At 39.3% G+C, this 24,908-nt stretch overlaps 1 protein-coding gene across 2 annotated transcripts in view; it reads right to left on the bottom strand.

Annotated features, from left to right (window-relative positions):
* Window positions 1–24,908, bottom strand: part of LOC124798708 (CDK5 and ABL1 enzyme substrate 2) — a 182,648-nt gene that overhangs the window by 15,726 nt on the left and 142,014 nt on the right. For both annotated transcript variants that reach the window (XM_047262221.1, XM_047262223.1), the window contains 2 exons: window positions 9,972–10,182; window positions 4,034–4,345 (listed from right to left, as the gene is read on the bottom strand). In XM_047262221.1, the coding sequence (XP_047118177.1) occupies window positions 4,034–4,345; window positions 9,972–10,182 (523 nt within the window). The remainder of the gene's footprint in view (window positions 1–4,033; window positions 4,346–9,971; window positions 10,183–24,908) is intronic.

Raw genomic sequence — 24,908 nt, 5'->3', positions numbered from 1 at the left:
AATGTAACAGGTTAGTGTTATAAACTTAGCGAAAAAATGTGTAACAGCTCATTGATAAAGAGTGAAAGTGCTTGTGAAAAATACTAAACATTGAGCAAGTGAAGTTTTCTGTCTAAAAATGTGAAGTGCAATGCGCAGTGTAATTTAACTTTTTGCAACCAATGAGGATTTATTGTTTTTTCACAAGACGGGACTTGTACAAAGTAATATATATCTTTAAATGTAATCCTTGTTTATCCAAGATGAAGATGCCTAATTTTTATTAGAAGTATAACTTGTGGATATTTTGTGCAAATGTACAATACACTGTATGTAAATATTTTGTATGGGGATTTTCATATGGCCACTTCATGTAAGTATAAATTTGAAAAAAATATATGTACTGTGGTTTTTGGTAAGATTTCTTATTTAATATTTTTTTGTTAAGCCCAATTTCTGGGGTCAGCTAGGGTCACTGAATCACCCAGTTAGCTATTTGCAATATCTATATGGTCAATCCAATGTGTTTTGCCATCTGCCTCATTAAAATTCATTTTTGACTAATTACCATTAACATACGTGAGTATAATCTGCATTTTCATAAAAGAGAAAGGTTGGCCCTCAGTTTTAAACAATGTAGCACCAGATCTAATTTTATGCTTAGTTTTATGTATGTAACTGATTTCCTAATTTATTTCAGCTATTATTAGTTAGTACCTTTTGTTATATAGTGAAATCAGTAACTGTTTTGTAACTTAAATTCTATTGTTGACTTATAAACAAATATCAATTCTGTACTAATTATAAACATTTGGAGGAACAACTAATAGCATTCTTAAAGTATTTATTTGGCTCTATTCAAAAACATGTTAGCAAAGCCAGCTCTTAATTAATTCCACAGTAATTTCCAGTTTTGTCAAAAATATTGTTTACATAACTGTATCTGTTATTTTCATGATTTAAACAAATAATACAGCTTGACCCTTGTAGTAGAAGAAACTGTTAAAAAGACGCAATTTTTCAATGCATTCAGTTAATTTGATGAGTTACGTTTTAATTGTGATTTCTGTAAATTAAACATCAAACAATGTATAGTTTCAGTGCCTATTGTTGTCATAATATATAAGGGCCCGATTTTTGGTCCTGACACAGTCAGTCCATGGCCGAGTTTCAGACAAGAAACCTGTGTTGGTTAGATTAACAACAATGCATCAACTTAACTGTGACATAAGTGTTACACCCATAGGCCGTGTGCTGAAGCAATGACAGTGTCTGTTCAATTTGTTTGAAAGACTGTGAAATGTGTGGTTAGGTTTCTACTGCTCATAGGTGTACTACCGTAAACTATTGTAGCAGTATGTGGATGTTTGCCTGCAACCTATTAATGAGGCTTATCAAAAGTTAAACTATAGTTAACTGGGCATATTAAATGTGTATATTGGGAGGCTGGTTTGTGAACAGTGAAAGTAAAGAACTGTGAAATGCAAATGTGCTCCTGTCAGCTACATCTTTTACAGCAGTCAGTGTTGAACTTCCACCCCCACTTTTGAGCCAGTATAGCAACGCAGTATGTTGACACCGAGGACAATCCATGGGGAAATAAAGCAGGCGAACGTCACAATGGTAATACATGAGGCCACCTCATTCAAAGTGCAAGTGTTACTACAGTTTGTGCCTGCTATAAATACCGAAAGATATTTGAGTCAACTAACAAGCCTCTGTGAAAATTCATTTACAGATTCATTTAAACGTTCAGTATTCCTCAAAACTAACTGTGCTTTATTCATTCCTTAAACTATGGTTCATCTACACCTTCTCATTTGGTTCATACACACCTTTCACCAGCATTGTGCAAGGGTTCAAATCGAGCACATGGGTGATACAAGGGGCAATCAAAAAGTTTCCATTTGGAAGACACACTAGGCCTTTCTCTACATCTTGGTGCTATATACCAGCATCAAAGTCACACTGGCTTGCGTATAGGGTGACCAGACGTCTGGATTATTGGCATAGCCTTCGTGATAAACACGCACGAAGGCGGTGTTAGTAGGTGGCACCAGGATCGAGAATATTTTATCTAATTACCACACAGTGGATTGATGAGAGGAATAGATTAAACCTTGAATCAGTGAAAGGTCTGTTGATGGTCCAATACAATTTAAAAGAATTTTTATGTGTGTCATTTTACAATAATCTGTAAAGTAAGCCTGAACTTCTGCAAAAAATTGTTTCCTCTGAGAAGTATCAATAATTGTTAAGGTATGTATGTATGTTATGTCTATAAATAATAAACTCATTTATTAAAATTGAATGTATGTTTGATGGAGAATACTGCAAATGAGGATACCACCAGTCAGCTTTGGACAAGCCACATGAAAGTAGCCAATCAGGTGTGGCGTTTAGGCTGCCGTCTTTGTTAAATCTTAAAACTACACGTAAATATAAAAACAATTGATGCTACACTGTCACAACAATCAATATTTTTAATTTAAAATAAAAAATATTGCTCTGGGAATCACCACCTGACCATCAGTAACAATTAACTACTAGTTTTACCGGTAATTCCCGGCAGTCACGTGACATATCCAAAGCTGATGGGTGGTATCCTCATCTGCAGTTGACCCATTTGAAGTGTCCTCTTTTTTCTTCATTTGTCCTCCTTTTTGAAGCTGTTTGTCCTCCTTTTTTAACAATTGCATCTGGTCACCCTACTTGCGTATATGCTTCGCATCATCCTCAAATGGAAATTTTTTGATTGTTCCTTACAGAAGATGTAAATGGCAGTCTTACTGGTGACCAGAAAGAAGCAACAGTTAGATGGTAACAACACTTATTACAAAGGAAATAACACTGAGAAATAGTGAACATTTGTGTGGAATCAGAAACAGAACCTGACATTCTATTCAGTGAAACAGAGAATGCAATGATGGGAGAGAAACACACGTGTGCTATGAGTGTAATATGTTAAAACTTTTTCAGTTGTTGGGCTATAACATTAATACCACATGCTAACAAAGTTCTCCTGTACATAATGAATCAAGCAGAATTTGTGACAGGTACAGGTACTTGAGAGGCTGTCACGAATTTGAGATAGATTAATGAAAAAGTCACGAGTTCTGATTCCTTGCCTTAATTGTTTCAGAGATTATAAAAAGGCTTTCGATTGTGTCACATTGGACAAGTTGTGGCATGTCCTCAATCAGTTTAGGGTTCTAAAAAACCTAGTATCATTACTAAAATGTCTTTATAACCATCATGTTGCGACCATAACAGTGGATGATAAATAACTGGTGTCAAATGGGGTAAGACAAGGTTGTATACTGTCACTTCAGCTCTATAACATCTATGCAGAATATGTTATGAGCGGCACACTGAATGACTTGGATGGTGGAATTTCAATTGTTGTCACGAAAATCAACAATCACTGCTTTGGTGATGATACTACCGTCACTGTAGGAAATGAGGAAGAACTTAATGATCTGTTCTCCAGGGTGAAGACTATTAGTTTAAATTTTGGGCTAAAGATAAACATGAAGAAGACCAAACTAATGGTTAACTAATCAACACAATTTAGATCAAATTCCACTTAAAGGTTAAAGGATCTGGAGGTAGTGAATGACTGTATGTCTATGATATCTCTGATCAATGACACAGGAAATTGTGATATAGGAAGGAAACAACTAATTTTCCTTGGTTGAGCTGTGATGGTTAAACTTTCTACTATCTGGTAGAATTAATGTGGAATTAATTCTTTTGTTATCTTAAAACTCTTCATATTTCATACATTCTATTTTAGTTATACTTCAATCTACTTTTCAAGTCAATTAAAAAGGAGGACATATGAAATAAAATCAGATAAGATAGGTAGCAAGTCTTTATGAGCTCATATTCAATGGTGAATTTCTTTCATTTCTGCCGAAGTTTTCATAAATTTAAATGAAAGAATGAAATGTGTCCCCAGAAATAATGATACAGTGTAAGTATATTTTAGTTGTGCTATACAAAATATGTGTGAACAGAGAAAGACAAACATCAATTATCTGAAATATCTCACCTCAATCAACATCTTCAGAACATCTCCTTTCACATCATTTAGTTTTGCTGAGAGGAGGAGACATGCTCCAGCACATAGTTTACGATTTTCTTTATTTATAAGGTTTCGTAAGATCAATTTTTCAAAGTAAACGTACGCCTGTGCAACAGTTAGTAAGTCAATGCCACATTCCTGTTTTGCAATCTTCCTAATTTCCCTTTTCAGACTTCGGAGTTTACTTAATGTTAACTTTATGTGAGGAAATTTTTCCTTAAATTTATCATTTAATTCCTTCTTGAGATCAGATGGGCGCACATAGTCAATCACTGATGTCTGAAACATATTAAATTTTTCTTCAGTTAACTATTGCACACATAACATAAATTTAATATTAATGCTAATAATAATTATGGTTAACTTTTCTTTTCTATAAGCTTGTTTCTTAATAGTACTGCAATATTAACACAAAACTTAGACCAGTCTTCTGCGATCTTGCTGAAAAATCACGTACATCATCACCGTACCTGCTACAACTAATAACAAAATTAGCATGATCAAAAACAGACAAAATACATTTCAAACCTGCTTGAAAGTAGCATACTCATTTTAAATAAAACTTGCCATCATCTTTCTGACTAATGGGTACTGTCCTTTTACAAATGATGTTTACGAAATGAGATCAATTAGTAATTAGTTGAGAAAAATCAACCAGGGGAAGAGAAATCTGTCATTAAGTCTTTCGTTGCTAATTTCTCCCTGTTCAAATATCTCTCTCTCTTAAAACCTGTCCTCTATGTAACTTTTTGTCACAGATGCAGTAAACTAGAGATGCTGTTAAAAGCAAGTTAGGAATTAGGTAACCGTTTATTGACGCAGATTTATAAATAGATGGCAGTACGACTCGAGATTTTTTTTATAAAATTCAGAGTATAAATAAACCCTGTTCTATATTTTATAAGAATAGTGACAGTTTCTCATTTCAACTTGCCACTGTTCACCAAGTACCCATCAGCAAAGTTCCACACAGATGGAATATAATCCTGTAAAACAATTCTGCCTTATTGTAACTATCTCTTTCTTCTTTTGTTATGGGCACTGTGTGAAAACAGGCAAATCCTTCATGGACTGGACTTCCCCAGGACCTCTTTATCCTTTTTCCTCCATCTCGTCCTCTTCTGAAGTCTTGTATTTTCATCTTGCCTGTTCCATTGGTGACCTTTTAGTCAGTCATAGATCATTACTTGTTTTTATCATTTGTAACATATTAGTTGGTGTGCATTTAGTTATCCTTGTTCTTCCCTTTTACCATTATTACTCTCTCAGACCATTCATTCCTGAGTACAATTAGTTCCTGTCCTTTGCTTTGATCCAACACACTGTTTCCCATACTCAACTATTAATTCTACCAAGGTCTCTCTTGATTACATGCCCAGCAAATATTGCCCACATGAGTCCAGTTCCTTGTAACACTGTGCTCACATTTTGGTACATTCCTTCTCTTAATCCTCGGTCCATCTTTCACCACCGCTTTTTAGGCATAGCATCTTCCCAAGAATTTTGGTATCTTCTTTTTCTAAACCATTTCTTCCTTATATTATCATCCCCGCCATTAATAATGCCATGTTACCCACTGTTATGTCATAGTATCTGATATGTGTTTCTATTGGTGTATTATTTCTATTTAAAACTTCTCTTTCCATATGGTAAGCTACTCTCAATTTTGCTCACTGTCCTTTCTGCCCCTCACTACACTTAATTCTTCTAGTTCTATATTTCCGTCAATCTTTTCATTGGTGCCTTCTGGTGTTTCCCTGTTTTCGGTAGTATTAAGTGTCTTTGTCCTTCTGTCTTTAGGCTATTGTTAATATTGCCCCTCTTACTACTTTGCTCCATCTGTTACATCATTTCTTATCATTTCCTTTTATCTCAACATCTGCATAAGCAAGGCAATCAAACTGTGCATTTTTATCCTTCTTGCCCGCATATGTGTCATACAACATTGGCGGCAGTCCACCTCCCTGTTTCACTCTCATAATGATTTATATTAAAGTGTGATCTGCAGGAATTGCATCTCTAGATCACTACAGTCAAAAAATGGTTCAAATGGCTCTAAGCACTATGGGACTTAACATCTTAGGTCATCAGTCCCCTAGACTTAGAACTACTTAAACCTAACTAACCTAACGACAGCACACAAATCCATGCCCAAGGCAGGATTCGAACCTGCGACCGTAGCAGCAGCGTGGTTCCATACTGCAGTGCCTAGAACCACTCGACCACAGCGGCTGACTCACTATGGTCAATTCTATTTTCCATTAACCTAATATTTTTGAGAAATATAGTCACAAGAACTAGTTACCTACTAATGAGGAATTCTGGTCTTATTTCTTTCTCTCTAACATTACAAAATACATTGTCTTAACATTACTCAGTGTCAAATAGGAAAACTGTTGTGTCTCCTATAGCTACCTGCCAAAACTAACCCAGCACTAAAGATTATGTTACAAACCATGGTTTATTACAATTCACACATAATGTAATTACATTCAGAATCTCCAATGCGAGAACTAAAGATGAGTTAGGAACTCATTTTTCAGATTCATAGAAGAAAATGTAACTATACAAGTATCAAATAGCGCCCTAAAGTACACAGTACAGGTCTACCTTGCCAACATGAACAGACGTGTATTTAATTTTCCTTTATAATAGGCACTGTTCTGTTTTATAAAACTCTATAATTTTTTTGGACATATTATAACCAAAATTTTGTAATTCTGAGAATAAACTTGAAACATGTCACTGATATCCAAAAAGGAAACAGCAGCATGAAATAGCTTGTTCTAAAAATTATTTAAGTGAGGAAATTGGCGCAATGAACCCAAACGAAAAATCATTTAGTTATACTTGGGTAGCAGTATCAACCTAACTACTTCACAGCATTTATGAGACCTATTAATTCTCTGAAAACAAACTCTCTCATGGATATTAACAATGTAGGAAAAGACAGATGCTACTTACTTGTAAAGAAGACATGTTAAGTTGCAGACACTTACATAAAGCAATTAAAAGACACTTACATAAAGCTTTACGCCACAGCCTTAATCCGCAAAACAGAAACACACATCATTCACACACATAAGCAAGCACACCTCATGCACACATGACTGCAAACTCCAACACTTCAGGCTGGAAAGCAACAACCTGGAGGGGGCAGGAAATGGGAAGGGGTGTAGTGTATGAGTGGGGCGAGAGAGAAACAATGTCTGGCAGAGTGTGCAAGGATTAGAATGCCAACAGGTGCAGTGTCATGAGGTTGTGGGGCAGTGCCTGCATTCTGACAGCTATCATCCCTTTCACACCAAAAAATCCCTCCCCACGGCTTGGCCACCCAGGGTCGAAGGTGTTGAGGTTGTGAAGGAACAAAGAAGACAGGATGTCTTGGCCCTGAGTCCAGATCAAGAAGATATTGTTAATGAACCTGATCCAGACTAGGCGTTTGGTGTTTTGGAAGTCTAGGAGGGTCTCCTCTAGACAGCCCATAAAAAGGTTGGCACAGGAGGGTGCCATGTGTTGCGCCCACAGCTGTGCTGCAGATTTGTTTATATATCTTTGCTTCAAATGAGGAGTAATTGTGGGTTAGAATAAAGTTAGTAAGGCGTATGAGGAATAAGGTAGTGAGTTTGGAGTCTGAAGGCCGTTGGGAAAGATAGTGTTCAATAGTTGTAAGACCATGGGTGTAAGGGATATTGGTGTATAGGGAGGTAGCGTCAACAGTGATGAGTAGGGATCCAGGACAATCCTTCTGACAGAAGGCCTCCACCAATTATGTGACTCCAATCCCTACTTAAAGCCTTATTAGGCATTTCCCAGAACATCTTCCCTGAATCCATTTCCCTCTTTACCCCAATAACATCATGCACACCCACCTTCTATATTCCCCGCAAAATCCACAAACCCAACAGTCCTGGACACCCCATTGTGGCTGGTTATTGTGTGCCCACTAAGAGAATTTCGGCCCTTACTGATCAACAGCTCCAACCAACTGCCTGTTATCTAGCCTCCAATGTCAAAGACACCAACCACTTCTTTTGCAGACATTCCACCATCCCTACCCCTTTATCTCCCGCATCCCTACCCATTATTGTTGACACCACCTCCCTGCACACCAACATCCCTCATGCCCATGGTCTTATGACTACTGAGTACTTCCTTCCCCAACATCCTTCAGACTCCAAACCCACCCCTCATTCCTCATACACCACACTAACTTTATCCTAACCCACAGCTACTTCTCATTTGAAGGGAAGGTATATAAAGAAATCTGCAGCACAGCCATGGGCAACCGCATGGCACCTTCTTATGCCAACCTTTTTATGGGCCATCTAGAGGAGACCTCCTTAGCCTCCCAAAACACCAAACATCTAGCCTGGTTCAGGTACATTGATGATGTCTTCATGATCTGGACTCAGGGCCAAGGTACCCTACTTTGTTCCTTTACAACCTCAACACCACTTCTCCCATCCACTCCAAGTGGTCTTCCTCAACCCAGCGTGCCACTTCCCTAGAAGTTGACCTCCTCCTCTATGATGGCTCCATCCACAACTCTGTCCACATTAAACCCACCAACCATTAACCCTTTCACACCAAAAACTACCTCCCACACAGCCTGGCCACCTGGGGTAGGCATCTCTACAATGCTGAGGGTCTCACCAAGGCCTTCAAAGACAGGCACTATTCTCCAGACCTAGTTTGCAAACAAATATCCTGTGTCATTTCCTGCAACACCCCCAAATCCCCCCCCCCCTTCTTGCAACACCCACAAATCCCTCCCCCCCCCCCCCCCACCACCACCACCTAGCCACAATGGAGTGTACTTTCATCAAACAGTACCACCCTGTAGTGGAACAACTGAACCAAATCCTTCACCAGGGCTTTGATTACCTATCATCATGTCCCGAAATGAGGGACATCCTACCTGAGTACCTCCCACCCCTCCAAAGTGGAGATCTGTCACCCACCCAACCACCACATTCTAGTCCATCTCTATGCCACTCCCAATCCCTTGCTACAAGGATCAAATCCCTGTGGAAGACCCACATGCAAAACCTGCAGTCCTGTCAGACGTTCATCCTACCCCATCACGGGCCAGGCCACTGGTGAAAGCAGCTGTATCATTTACCAGCTCTGCTGCAATCACTGAACATCTTTTTATATTGGTATGAGTAGCAACCAGCTGTCCACCAGGATGATCGGCCATTGCCAAACTCTGGCCAAGTGCAAAGTAGGCCACCGTGTGGCATAACAAGCATCTGAACATAACTCACTTTATTTCAATGGCTGCTTCACTACCTGAGCTATCTGGATCCTTCCCTCCACCACCAGCCTTTTTGATGGGAGTTATCCTTACAACATATTCTCAGCTCCTGTAATCATCCCAGCCTTAACCTAGGATAACATACTGTCCCTACACACTCCACCCAACTGTTTCCACCCCCTCCATCCTATCATCTACTCATCATTTTCATCTCTCACTCTATTTGCAGACCTCTCCCACTGTATCCTCCTGTCTTTCCCTGCTCCTCTCCTTTTTTGTTCCTTTTTTCCCCCCATCTCCCTGCCCCACAACTTCCTGACACTGCGCCTCTTGGCAGGCTAGTTTCTGCGCGCTCCACTAGACAGTGTTCATCTCTCTCCCCACCCATACACTACTATCCCTTACCAAACCCCCTCCAGACAACTGCTTGCACCCCGGTGGTGTGTGTGTGTGTGTGTGTGTGTGTGTGTGTGTGTTTTCCCAATGACATATTAATTACATTAAATACCAATATCATAATGTTATATATACTGGGCAAAAATACAAGTCTCAGGTCAGCCATTCATTTAGTAATGGAAACAAAATCTTTTCTTGTATGTTTTCCTTGAAAGTGTGCTTATATAAAATTCCATATGTATGACATACCATATAAGAGGTGAATGTGAGAAGTGTTCGATGTTTGCCTGCAATTAGTTCTGGATCATCCAATACATTTGGCGAATAATGAACCAAAGACGAGTGCACTTGATGCGTCTCGTCCCAGTCAAATGTTTTATTGTCGGCAAAGAGCAAAGGTGGTGAACCAGGAGCTGCATGATATGATGGTCTGTGCCCACTGGCATCATATGAAAAGTACCTGCACATAAAACATTTAGAGATAATGAAGGCATTATAGTAGTTGTAGTAGTAGTAGTAGTAGTAGTAGTAGTAGTAGTAATAATAATAATAATAATAATAATAATAATAATAATAATTTTAAACATATGGATGCTTGCTGCCACTAGAAATATATACGAATTTGCACCACTGTCATCACAGTATTCAAGATAAGAACTGTATTCCAGAAATTAAAAACACTTCCTGCCCCATACGGCATATTCCTTCACAACATATGACTTCATCTGTACTTTAAACCATTATTTTTCTTCCTTGCAGCTATATCTACACAAGTTTCTAGTTAATTCATGTATAGATGAGGTAAAAGACAACACAGTTCTATTAATTTTAGAACCAAGCAGACAAAAAACTGAGGACACATGGGTACGTTACAATCTAACACCGTAGCAGCCAGGTGATTGGAATAAGGACCATAGAAGGATTAGATCATAAATTAATTTAAGGAACTATACTAATGTACATTTATACCTTCTATAGAAACTACTGAAAATCTTATTCAGGATGACCACATAAGAATTGGAACATCATTCCTGAATATGAGTTCAGTACCAAACATTGTGCCAGAACATACAATAGAAAGGCAGACAGTCTAATAATGAGTTATTACATACCAGTATACTCTTTTCTTATTACTACCATTATTATTTTAGAAAATTAGTGTATGATAACAACAAACCCACTTTTCCAATAACTGTTTCAGGACTACTAAACACAGTTCTCAAAGTATCTTTTCTACAATAGTGTCATCATATTTGATCTCACTGATGAAGTTATGCACAGATAAAGAAGAAAAATTAAACGGTGAGCATTTTCTGTGATCTGAACAAAGGTTTAACCCTCCATAAAGAGGTTCCTTGTGGCTTGGTACTTCATGATTCCTAGCAATACCACCAGTATCACCAATGCAATGATTAAAAATGGCCTACTGACAAACAGAAATTGAAGGGCAGATAGATGCTGAAGTTCCTGATATCCAAACAAATGGAAGTATAATTGAAACCACTACAGCAGTACCGTGTTTACAGGGACTAATTCAGACAAGAATATGGTATAAAATGAAAAATAAATTTCCCATTTTTCTTAGAAAAGAAAGAAAACCAGGATTTTATGCAATAATATTAATGATAATCTTCATGCATCATAAAATTCAAATGGGCTCTTCTGATGTATAAAATGATGCTCATAACATTGTGGGACAGAAAGGGAATTTTGCTTTTTGGTTTTTAATGCAGAGATGACACAGCAAATTTTGGCTCTTATACTAAAACTCTGTTCAAACCGTAAAACCAATCACAAGGAAGGATGAAGGATCCACCCAGCAGAAACTTTACTGACTGATAAGAATAATAGTACACTTAAGACTTTATGCACAACATGTTCCCTACACAAGTTATACTGGCCAATATTTGACTATACTACCAGTATTGTTTACCATCATTTCTCTTATCTGAGGCCATTACAACTGAACCAATATTTTCACAGAAAAGTCAGTCCCTCCAAGCAGACTTCTGTTACCCATGAACACTGAAGTTAATCCAATGATATTACAAACATATTTTGAGGCTAATATGTTAAAAAGAATCCGCCTTCATAGCCATGTGGTCAGCAAGTCTGACTTCCATGTGGATGGCCTGGGTTCAATTCCTGGTACTGCCAGGGATTTTTCTTGGTGGTAGAACTCGAACAGAGTTCACTCAGAATGGGATGTCAATAGAAGAGCTACTTGAATGAGAATTTGTGGCTCCAAGACATGACGAGGTGAAAATGGCTGGCAGAGATGTGTGCTGACCCTGTGCCCCTTCATACTGCATTCAAATGACGCCACAGGACAGAGGATGACTCAGCAGTTGGTCATCAAGGCCTGATTGTGGAGGGATCTATCTCTCTCTCTCTCTCTCTCTCTCTCTCTCTCTCTCTCCCCCCCCCCCCCCCCTTTCTCTCTCTCAAATATGTTGAAAAGTAGTGAACAGTTGCTGTATCTTTTTCAATAATTGTTTACCAGTAATAACAACTTCATTTTGTTTCCAGCCCTGAGGAAACTTAACTTTCCTATTAGGTTTTGTATCATTTGGATGTGAAATATCCACGTGTGTCAAAGTTTTTGAATGGAGTTTGGTACTTGAATGCAAATTTCTTTATATAGTCACTCACAAACAAGACATGCCATTTCTTTTCTTTTTCATCTTTATTTATTTATTTATTTATTTGCATTGTTTGAAAATTCAAAACTTGGAACCACAGAATCCTCTAGGCAGGGAAGGAAATAATGATCTCAGTAAAGTAAATTATATGACTTTTTCTGGATCAGGACCAAGATATACAAATACGAAATGGCTGATGAATGTCAATCCAATAGTATTAATAGGAAAACAGCAGCCTTTTACTCAAGCTATGTATTACTGATATTTTAAGAATAAACAGAGTAAATAAAATTTCCATCCTTAATATCTACTATTGATTTATTAGTAACAACAGTAACTGGTGCAGCATATGAAGTCATTTGCTGAATGTTCTGATTTATTCCCAATCCCTAATGGATTTGCTTCAAACTGTGATGAATGATTGAAAGGGAATTTCCAAACAGATAAAAGGATATTTCTCTGTATATAGATAAAATGTTTTTTCGTGTATACACTTTTTAACAAAAAAGAAAATTTATAAATTTACGAATTGCCATTGAGGAACTGGTGTTTACCAAAGAAAATATATAAAGAAATAAAAAATTTAGTTTGGGCCAGCGCCAGAGATTTTTTCTTGAAAATGTTGAGATAAAATCTTAGCATGTGTTTGATATTAATACACTCCTGGAAATGGAAAAAAGAACACATTGACACCGGTGTGTCAGACCCACCATACTTGCTCCGGACACTGCGAGAGGGCTGTACAGGCAATGATCACACGCACGGCACAGCGGACACACCAGGAACCGCGGTGTTGACCGTCGAATGGCGCTAGCTGCGCAGCATTTGTGCACCGCCGCCGTCAGTGTCAGCCAGTTTGCCGTGACATACGGAGCTCCATCGCAGTCTTTAACACTGGTAGCATGCCGCGACAGCGTGGACGTGAACCGTATGTGCAGTTGACGGACGTTGAGCGAGGGCGTATAGTGGGCATGCGGGAGGCCGGGTGGACGTACCGCCGAATTGCTCAACACGTGGGGCGTGAGGTCTCCACAGTACATCGATGTTGTCGCCAGTGGTCGGTGGAAGGTGCACGTGCCCGTCGACCTGGGACCGGACCGCAGCGACGCACGGATGCACGCCAAGACCGTAGGATCCTACGCAGTGCCGTAGGGGACCGCACCGCCACTTCCCAGCAAATTAGGGACACTGTTGCTCCTGGGGTATCGGCGAGGACCATTCGCAACCGTCTCCATGAAGCTGGGCTACGGTCCCGCACACCGTTAGGCCGTCTTCCGCTCACACCCCAACATCGTGCAGCCCGCCTCCAGTGGCGTCACGACAGGCGTGAATGGAGGGACGAATGGAGACGTGTCGTCTTCAGCGATGAGAGTCGCTTCTGCCTTGGTGCCAATGATGGTCGTATGCGTGTTTGGCGCCGTGCAGGTGAGCGCCACAATCAGGACGACACTGAATAGTGCACGGCACATCCAAACCGTCATCGAACCCATCGTTCTACCATTCCTAGACCGGCAAGGGAACTTGCTGTTCCAACAGGACAATGCACGTCCGCATGTATCCCGTGCCACCCAACGTGCTCTAGAAGGTGTAAGTCAACTACCCTGGCCAGCAAGATCTCCGGATCTGTCCCCCATTGAGCATGTTTGGGACTGGATGAAGCGTCGTCTCACGCGGTCTGCACGTCCAGCACCAACGCTGGTCCAACTGAGGCGCCAGGTGGAAATGGCATGGCAAGCCGTTCCACAGGACTACATCCAGCATCTCTACGATCGTCTCCATGGGAGAATAGCAGCCTGCATTGCTGCGAAAGGTGGATATACACTGTACTAGTGCCGACATTGTGCATGCTCTGTTGCCTGTGTCTATGTGCCTGTGGTTCTGTCAGTGTGATCATGTGATGTATCTGACCCCAGGAATGTGTCAATAAAGTTTCCCCTTCCTGGGACAATGAATTCACGGTGTTCTTATTTCAATTTCCAGGAGTGTATGTTATTTAATTATAAACCTCTTTAATACAAAGTACTGCTTATACAATAGAGAAATCACAAATTTATCACATGTAGTATGGATCTGTGTACTCAAAGCTGAACAAGTGCATTGAGGGAATTTTACCAATGAGGTCAGCACAATCAGCAGTGGCATCTTTTTACACAACTGCCTGAAGTAGATCACAGGCATACATGACATGAGCTCCGGTGGGCACAATGTAATACAGTGTAGTGATATGCCTCATGGGCCAGTTATATAATAGCTTTGTGTCATTTCTGTTTTCCTTTTCGATGCTGCTGTAGCTCTCGCAGTAACTTGGCAGTGAACTTCTCAGGCTTCTTTGACTCCTTTCGAGACAACCTTCCCTCTAATTTGGTTTTATATAATTTTGAGCATGTTTATAAGTCACAAAGTGACCTCTTATATCATTTTGTTATTTTTTTAATTTGCTTTTTGACATTGCTGTAGCTTTTGCATTCACAGAACACTAGCCTTTTGGATTCCTTTTAACATGAACTGTCCTGTGATTTGCGTTCTCTACACTTTTGGCATATTTACGAGTCACATGAAATGACATTTTTTGCATTATTTTGGGATTTTAAATTGAATCCAATTTTCCTTGTATTTTGGAGATTATTTTTATTGGTCACTATGAGTCCTCATAGTAATTTGAAAGCGCTATACAATGACATCTGAATCAACGTTCTAAGCTAAATCTGTTTCTATGCTGCACCAATTTATAACTTTACACAGAGCTAATTTGTAGTAATCATATGCAAGTGGCTCCACTGTTATGATGATGTAACAGGCAAAACAAATAATGTGCAACAAACACAGTCATGATCTATCTTTTCTGGGCCCAACCACTGTTTACCCATTATCAGTCTTGCAGTTATTAGGGCTTCAAATCTAAAAGTATTTTGTACTACAATAAACTTCACTGGTGAGAAAATGACTTTTCATGTCACTAAGGGGTGAGGGGGGAATCAAGCTATAGCAAACTCTTCTTCATAATACCACACCTATACACAAAATGGGTGCATCTACATTCACACACTGCAAATCACTGTGAAGTGCATAGAAGAAAGTAATTTCCATTAATTTCTAAACCAGGTTTTTTTTTTTCCTGTTACAGTCACACATGGAGAAAAAGAAGAATGACTGCTTAAATGCCAGTGTGCATGATATAATTAGTCTAATTTTGTATTTGCTATCTTCACAGGGGTGGTATGTGAGGGGCTGTTCTTGAAACTTTGTAAGTAGGCCACAACACATTTTTCCCTTTTCCCTTTCCATTTTCATGAAGCTCTCCATTAAGCCAAACGAATTTACACACCTTTCTTGCTACCCTTCTTTGTGTATGTTCAGTGGCCCCGCTCCACTAGTTATTTGATATGGCTCCCACATTCTTCAGTAATTATCTAGGATGAGTCACACAAATGTTTCATAAGCAATCTCCTTTGTAGAATGAGAACATTTTCTTGATACTGCAACAATGAACCAAGGCCTGCCAACTGAGCCTATGTAATTATTTCATTTCATACCCCCACAAATTGCCACACCCAGGTATTAATAAGAGTTGACCAATTTCAGTTGTGATTCACTGACATTGTGAACATACGATATTGTATTGTAGCATTTTGTAAAGTAACAATTTTACATTTCTTGACATTTAAAGAAAGTTTCAGGTCTTTGTGCAACATTGAAAACACACAAAGACTTGACCCGATGTGTGTGGGTAGTCATTTTTCAGGTTGCACTTCATTAAAGATAACTGCAGTCCACAGATCATGGTCTGGTGGTAGTGTTCTCGCTTCCCAAGTCTGGGGTCCCGGGTTCGATTCCTGGCAGGGTCAGGGATTTTCACCTGCCCCAAGATGACTGGGGGTGGTTGTTTCATTTTCATCATCATCATTCATCCCCATTATGGTTGGAGGCATCGTTCCCCTATGCGCTGTCAAGAAGCATGGGACTTCACTTCCATTTTCCAAAGATAACTGCATCACCTGCAATGAGTCAGATATCTATTAATAATGCCAACCAGGTCAATAACCGTGAATCACCCCTGCTGTCTTTCTTGTAGGTAGGTGCTTCTTGTAGTTGTCTTTTCTTCCAGCCACTACGTCCAATTTTTTTTATTTGAGAGATCTACCGTATATTATTATTGTGAGATGACTAATTCAGCTGCAAATTCTGTATTGATATAACAGTAATTCAATTGGGCTATGGAGCATTTTAGTGATTTTGGCTGTTTCCTATCGCCACTGACATAAATATTTCTATCAGTCATCTCTGCAATGCTGTAAGAGTTAAAACTGTGGCAGTATTCATGGATCTACCTTTGTAAAGGACGGTCACTTACTTTGGTGTCATTAACACCTTAACATATAACCTGAGGTCTTTAAGCCATTATGACAGAAAACATGTTTAGCACGTCAATATCTATACTCCTATGCTTTGTTTTCTAATGTTGTATACTAGTCACCGTTTCTTTAAAAGTTTCTTTACAGTGACTGTATACCATGGAGGATCCCTCCCATCATGATATTCTACTGGGTATGAGTTGTCTAGGAATTGAGAGTATTCAGTTGAAAAATTGGACAAGCATCATACTTATGAAAAATGTACAAAAACACAGATGTACATCGAGCACTATTTTCTGACAATCAGCTTCATTCTCAGTACACTTTCTGACCTGAGAGATTAGCTTCCCAATATCATCATCAAAAAAGTCTCCCGCTGCCTCTTTGGCCTAGTGTTAAATGGCACTCTGTACCCCATCATAGGTACGAAACCTTTTTTCAATCATGAACAACTTCAAAGAGAAGAGGTGAAATGATGAAAATCTGATGTTCCAGATCAGGTCTATTAGTGGGGTGATTGTTAATATCCCAACTGAATGAATCCAAGAGTTGCTTTGTGGTGACACACACTGTCATGCAACAAGCACAGTCACTTTGTTAACATTCCCCTTCTTTTGTTCTGTATCACACTACAACACTTTTTTTAAGCTTTCACAGTACCACACAGCATTAATTATTTTCTCCTGTGGTAAAAATTCAATGCTGTTACAGTCCCAAAAGACAGAATCCATGATTTCCCAGGCTTTGAAATGTTTGGCTGATGGTGTGGAGGAATGTCACCAATGCACTGACTCTCCTTTTGCCTCAAGGGTGCGATGGGCAACCCACACATTTTGTCACCAGTCACAACAGAGTCAAGGAATTGTTAATCTTCCAGTTTGAAGTGCTCAAGTAATTCCTGGGAAGTTTTGATTCTGTCAACTTTGTGGTGATATGTGAGCTATTCTGCTACCCCACTCACTCATAATTTTTGAAAACCAAGGGTTTCAGTAATGATTTCATGCAGAATATATCTGGATATTTCTGGGCCAAAGTTAATTAAAGGTCACAATGAATCATTTTTTCAATCTCATTCAACATCCCATCAGTCATTATTGAGGGACAAAGATTCACTTATTCACCACAAACATCCATTCGGCCAATCCCCATAAACAATTCTGATTTTGTTAAAAATCTGGAACAGCTCATATCCCTTTGCAAGAAGAAACCAGATTAGGTTCCCCACCTCACCACTGGTGGAATTTGGAACATACACACTCATTTCGACACAGCACAACAGCAAGAGATTTCAGCCAATTGAGACAAATAAGTATGTTTTCTGCTACCAACACCATAGCTACAGTTCCTCTGCATGCTCATGCCCAGAGATAAACGCTTCTAGCTTCTTCTTGAGATATGATACTAATGTCTTTTTTGTTTTACAAGACATGCAAAACTTTTTATTTGTTTGTTTCCCTCCGTATTTTGGCAATTATCGCTGATTCAACTGCTTCATGGTCACTGTTTCACAGGATATCATGTCAACTGACCATTTACAGAACTGTAATTATTTTTATAATTGTTATATGGTTTAAGTCTCATCCAATGGCGATAGTTTGGGGAACACTGTACCAATGAGTTGAGGTTTCCTCTGTAAGATTTTCTGTTACGCCTGGGGGCGAGTCTGGTGTTCAATAGAAGGCCCCAAATACATGTTTTTGCCTGCTCTTGATACTGCCTCATGCCCAAATAATCTAGCTTGGAGCTTCAATTTCTTTTTCAGTGAATTTAAGTTTCTTGTGTACTTCAACAAGTGTGGTCTATCCTTTTTTTATATGGGCTTAGATGCAAAAATCTCACCATTGCCAATTTTGGGTTTTAAATAGCTTACTGTACACAGTATTATGGGGGCATCCTTGTTTTCAGATGTGTTTCATTCTCTGGCAAGTTGCTATGAATGCTTCAACAGTTCTGCACTAAGATTTTAACCTGTCATCTGGAGGGGATGACATGTCTTGTGGTCTTGTATGAATGCTGTGGGGTGATCTACAGCTATCATTATCTGACTTATACGCCTCTTGTGTTGCACGTGAGCAATATAGGCAAACAATATAGTTCTCAATCTCTTGACACAAATATAGGAAGTCACAGCCTAGTCTGTCGCAGAGCTTTCTATGCCCTCAATTCAAACCTTCCACTCGCTCAGAACCACAGGCCTATTCTCAGTTCTCTGTACAGTACTGCAGGTCGCGTACTTCACTGAAATTCCATGAGACACATTAGTCTTTTGCATCATCTTTGGCAGTTGCTGGATTGATTGAAGTATGATCTCAGAGCCCACATAACAAACTTAATTTGTTACGATTTTGCCACACCTTGGTTGCACCATGTTTCCTCATTGGCCGACGGAACAGCCTTTTCAACATGTTGAACGAGATCCATACTGAACACAGTGTGATGCTTCTTATCCTTTGCTTCCATGTACCAAAGACAGAGGTTTCAAACCTGGGGGTTAATTATGTCTAAAGGGATAAAACAAAATTTTTGGAAGGGTAAACAAAGGGTTCTATTGTGTTTCAGTCAGCAAACTTCCTTATTTTTAAAAGATTATCACTATTATCACTTTTTCATAAGACTGTAATACTGATTAAAAAAGTTAAAAATAGTTTTTCTTTTCTTTTTTCCTAAAATAATACCATTAATGCATGACACAATGTGGTGTAGGTTATAGCTTGTTAAATGAATGTAAGGACATCATCTTCCTCACATAATCAACCCACTACCCACATGCTGTACTTTGTACCACACATCTATAATGATAAAATTGAGACACAGACATCACATATACTTAAATATCTCATGAAAATGCCTTCTCTGAGTTGTTTATAGTTCCCATGATGAGCCAGAAACTACTACATCATTCGCAACAGATAAACTTATTGACAGTACAACACAACAGCAACTGTGATCTATGTACCAGCTACCACATTGCTGTAAGTCCCAAACAGTATTATTATTATTATTATTATTATTATTATTATTATTATTAGTAGTAGTAGTAGTAGTAGTAATGGTAGTAGTGGTGGCCAGACACAAAGTACTGGTAAGCTGAAATCTTCCAATTTCTTGCACTGAAATAGTAAGGAGTCCAGCAATCAGGTGATTTACAAACAGTAAGTATAGAGGAAAGGGTGAAGTATGTGTCATTAGGGAGAGGAGTGCTGCAGAGGAAGTAGGTTTTGTAACAAGCATCTTACCACAATCTGATTTTGTTTTGAGTTGTAGGTAGCACCTGTGATGCACTGAAAACTGCTTCATCAATCTACAAAAAAAGGTTGTTAGAAATAAGCATTACCAGTTGTCTCACTGTAATATCTGATTGCACTCAGGGGTAATGGCCTCAGAAAGGTTGGGAACCACTACCAAAGAAGTAGCACTATTCGCGGTATTTTTAATCTACCCCAATCAACAGAAACTATTCCTTTTGCACTTGCTTTCCACTGACAAAAGTAGAGCAAGCATTCCACCAGGTGAAACGTGTCACACTGGTTCAATTTCAGTTCCTGTGGGTGACACCATGCCAAATTAGTTGGTAAGGTGCATGAGTGTAGAAGCCTAAGTTCTGCCTGATTTCTGTGCCCTCTGTGCAAAGCCCCTAGTTTAAACATTAACATGCCACACACAGTCAAGTTGACAAGTAGTGACAGGATTTGTATTCTGTGTATTCTGCGGAAGGAAATCTTATCATGTGAGAAGATAGTAACTGAGGTACCTTCCAAATCTCAGGTTGTTAACTCGCAGTAGTTTGACCAACACACTATTCACAGTGGATTCTAATCACTTGACAGTAGTCTGTGTAATTTTCTCCTCTGTCTGTGTGAATGAGAAGGAATGCCAAAACTTGACATTTTGTTTTACTGATTGTAGCTTGCTGTCTATCACTTTCAATCATTCTTTCTCATGCCACACAACCTTATGACTTAACAGAGACATAACATATCTCATGGGACTGCACATTTCACTACAGTATGTACAAAGTTGGTTTTCGTGGCTGTTGTCTTCGCCTGGATTTCAATGTGCCCCAGTGTTGAGCAAAATGTTACAATCATCTCCTGTGTTTCTAGCAGGAGAAGTCAGTAGAACAACATCAGCATAATGTTCTATGTTGCATATATCTATATGATTGCTTGGAGGGCACTTAGAGAATCAGGGGAGACAAGAAACTCCTCCCTCAGTCATGCCTCTACTGCTTCAGTCCCCTAAGGATCTGTATTATTAAATCGCTAAAACGGTTATGCAATACCAGTTGCAGGTTGCCTGTTTAATGCCTTCCAGAGGCAACAAAGATTTGATTTTCAGTACTTGATATAAATACTGACTAACTTTAAAATGATGTTATAACCTACTTATTCAGCACTATAATCTTACATTTAAGGTTTAACACAATATCACAAGTATTAAAATTAGTAACACGATGTGCAAATCACCCACATTATTTAAACCCAGTATTTGAGAATGTAAGCACTTACCGACTTCCTACAAACTGTACAAATAATTTTAAACCATTAAAAACCTTTTTCTCAAAGACACCCCTCACATAATAATGAAAGGAAAAAAGTTTATCGTTTACCACATTTTCGCTATTGATGCTCCCAAACTTCAGCATCAGGTGTGACTTTTTAATTTATTACTTCTTAGACACTAGCTTTATTCACAACACATTTTGTAGACAGCATTGTCATATATCACTGAATGTACATGCAAAATTTTTCATTGTACAATGCACAGTTCAGGAGATATTATGTCATAAACATTGAGATACATGTAAAACTTGCTTTTCTTAAAACAGATTGCAAAACTCAGTGCAAATTACCAAAATTCGGTTCTGACTTTTTCTTTAGTCCACGGGCGAAAAATCAAAAATTAATAAAATGAACATTATTAGAGCTTTCAACCACAAAGGTTTTACATACTTAACATCAAATATTTGACACATTACCTCATTTATAAAATAATGAGACATTTGAAGCTGTTTTATACATGGGACTTCAATTCTTTAAAGAATTAGTGGTGGTGGTGGTGGTGGCGGCGGCAGCAGATGCATATATTTCTGCACTGCAGACCATAAGTGCACAACCAGAAATTGTCACCTAATGGACTGTAGCAGGCTATAAGTGTTTGCATAAATACTAGGAATGGAGGTGATCATAGAAGCCCAGTACGCAAAGTAACTCTTATATGGTTAACTGTATTGAGAGTGTTCACGTTAGATGGCTGAAAAACCCAAACATTGTGCAACAATAACTGAGTGGGGACATTATGAAGGATTTATAAAGCTAAAGCAGCTGGTTTTGGTTGCTCCACATGTCCTGTGATCAAAGCACTGTATAATGTTGAACTGTCTGAGGGACCAGGCTTTCAAGATTCCTCGGCTATAGCAACTAGGAAAACTCATTATTGATAATGGTGCCCAAAAATCACAATGATCCATTAAAATTTAGTATCAGGTCCTTCATTTAATTTACAAAAATTTAAAAACATGATCTTAACAGTTTTAAAAATAATACATACAAATTTATCAGCAGAGGGTTAAAATTCAGTATTTTGTGCCTATAACTTCAACTTGAAAGACTGCAAGGTTCTCTGCAATCGGTTGTCAATTGAACCCATCCAGAGCCATGGGCCTACCTTTTACACCAGAGATGAGATCCTCATGCTACCAAGGTACACGTGTTCCACGTACTTACCGTGTAAACTTCAGAATTAATACATGGGTGATGTGGTGGATTCCGTTTATGATGCAGTTCACCCACCGCTGGATCTGGTCTCAACATTTAAGGGGATGAAGAATGCCCTATAGTGGTGACAATATTAAATTTTGTGACTTGGGTTTCCTGTATTTCTGAAAACACTTGACACGAGACTTTTATAGGACATTATGCACTTTGGGCACTGAACTAAAATAATTGTATTTCAGCCAGTGGATGAGAAATACAATTTTTTATCTATACATTTCAAATTTTGTTGAGACAAACGGAAAAAAAATTGCCAGGTGCAAGTAGTAGTCGCACTCTGAAGGTTTCATACAAACTTAATTACTGGGTGGTCCATTGATCGTGACCGGGCCAAATATTTCACAAAATAAGCGTCAAACGAAAAACTACAAAGGACGAAACTTGTATAGCTTGAAAAGGGAAAGCAGATGGCGCTATGGTTGGCCCCCTTAACATAGACAAATGTAATGTATTGTGAATACATAGAAAAAAGGATCCTTTATTGTATGATTATATGATAGCGGAACACACACTAAGCCGGCCGGGGTGGCCGAGCGTTTCTAGGCGCTTCAGTCTGGGACCGCGCAACCGCTACGGTCGCAGGTTCAAATCCTGCCTCGGGCATGGATGTGTGTGATGTCGTTAGGTTAGTTAGGTTTAAGTAGTTCTAAGTTCTAGGGGACTGATGACCTCAGATGTTAAGTCCCATAGTGCTCAGAGCCATTTGAACCATTTTGAACAAACACTGGTAGCAGTTACTTCTGTAAAATACCTGGGAGTGTGCATGCAGAACGATTTGAAGTGGAATGATCATATAAAATTAATTGTTGGTAAGGCGGGTGACAGGTTGAGATTCATTGGGAGAGTCCTTAGAAAATGTAGTCCATCAACAAAGGAGATGGCTTACAAAACACTCGTTTGACCTATACTTGAGTATTGCTCATCAGTGTGGGATCTGTACCAGGTCGGGTTGACAGAGGAGATAGAGAAGATCCAGAGAAGAGCAGTGCGTTTCATCACAGGGTTGTTTGGTGAGTGTGATAGCGTTACGGAGATGTTTAGCAAACTCAAGTGGCAGACTCTGCAAGAGAGGCGTTCTGCATCACGGTGTAGCTTGCTGTCCAGGTTTCGAGAGGGTGCGTTTCTGGGTGAGGTATCGATTATATTGCTTTCCCCTACTTATACCTCCCGAGGAGATCACGAATGTAAAATTAGAGAGATTCGAGCGTGCACAGAGGCTTTCCGGCAGTCGTTCTTCCCGCGAACCATACGCGGCTGGAACAGGAAAGGGAGGTAATGACAGTGGCACGTAAAATGCCCTCCGCCACACACCATAGGTCAAACAGATATCAATTCCATTTTTTTAAAATAGAAACCCCCATTTTTTTATTACATATTCGTGTAGTACGTAAAGAAATATGAATGTTTTAGTTAGACCACTTTTTTCGCTTTGTGACAGATGGCGCTGTGATAGTCACAAACATATGGCTCACAATTTTAGATGAACAGTAGGTGACAGGTAGGTTTTTTAAATTAAAATACAGAACGTAGGTCCGTTTGAACATTTTATTTTGGTTGTTATAATGTGATACATGTACCTTACTGAACTTATCAATTCTGAGAACGCATGCTGTTACAGCGTGATTACGTGTAAATACCACATTAATGCAATAAATGCTCAAAATGATGTCTGTCAACCTCAATGCATTTGGCAATACGTGTAAAGAGATTCCTCTGAACAGCGCGTAGTTCACCTTCCGTAATGTTCGCACATGCATTGACAATGCGCTGATGCATGTTGTCAGGCGTTGTCGGTGGATCATGATAGCAAATATCCTTCAATTTTCCCCGTAGAAAGAAATCCGGGGACGTCACATCCGGTGAACGTGCGGGCCATGGTATGGTGCTTCGACGACCAATCCACCTGTCATGAGAGATGCTATTCAACCGCACGCGAGCTATGCGCCGGACATCCATCATGTTGGAAGTACATCGCCATTCTGTCATGTAGTGAAACTTTCTTGTAGTAACATCGGTAGAACATTACGTATGAAATCAGCACACATTGCACCATTTAGATTGCCATCGATAAAATGGGGGCCAATTATCCTTCCTCCCATAATGCCGCACCATACATTAACCCGCCAAGGTTGCTGATGTTCCACTTGTCGCAGCCATCGTGGATTTTCCGTCGCCCAGTAGTGCATATTATGCCAGTTTATGTTACCGCTGTTGGTGAATGACGCTTCGTCGCTAAATAGAACGCGTGCAAAAAATCTGTCATCGTCCCATAATTTCTCTTGTGCCCAGTGGCAGAACTGTACATGATGTTCAAAGTTGGCACCATGCAATACCTGGTTGATGTTGATGTAGCATTCTCAACACTGACATCTTTGAGATTCCTGATTCTCGCGCAATTTGTCTCCTACTGATGTGCGG

This window comes from Schistocerca piceifrons, chromosome 5, assembly GCF_021461385.2.
Source record: "Schistocerca piceifrons isolate TAMUIC-IGC-003096 chromosome 5, iqSchPice1.1, whole genome shotgun sequence".
Classification (NCBI taxonomy): Eukaryota; Metazoa; Arthropoda; class Insecta; order Orthoptera; family Acrididae; genus Schistocerca; species Schistocerca piceifrons.
The sequence above is the reverse complement of the archived record's forward strand: the minus strand, read 5'-3'. Positions and strand labels throughout refer to the sequence as shown.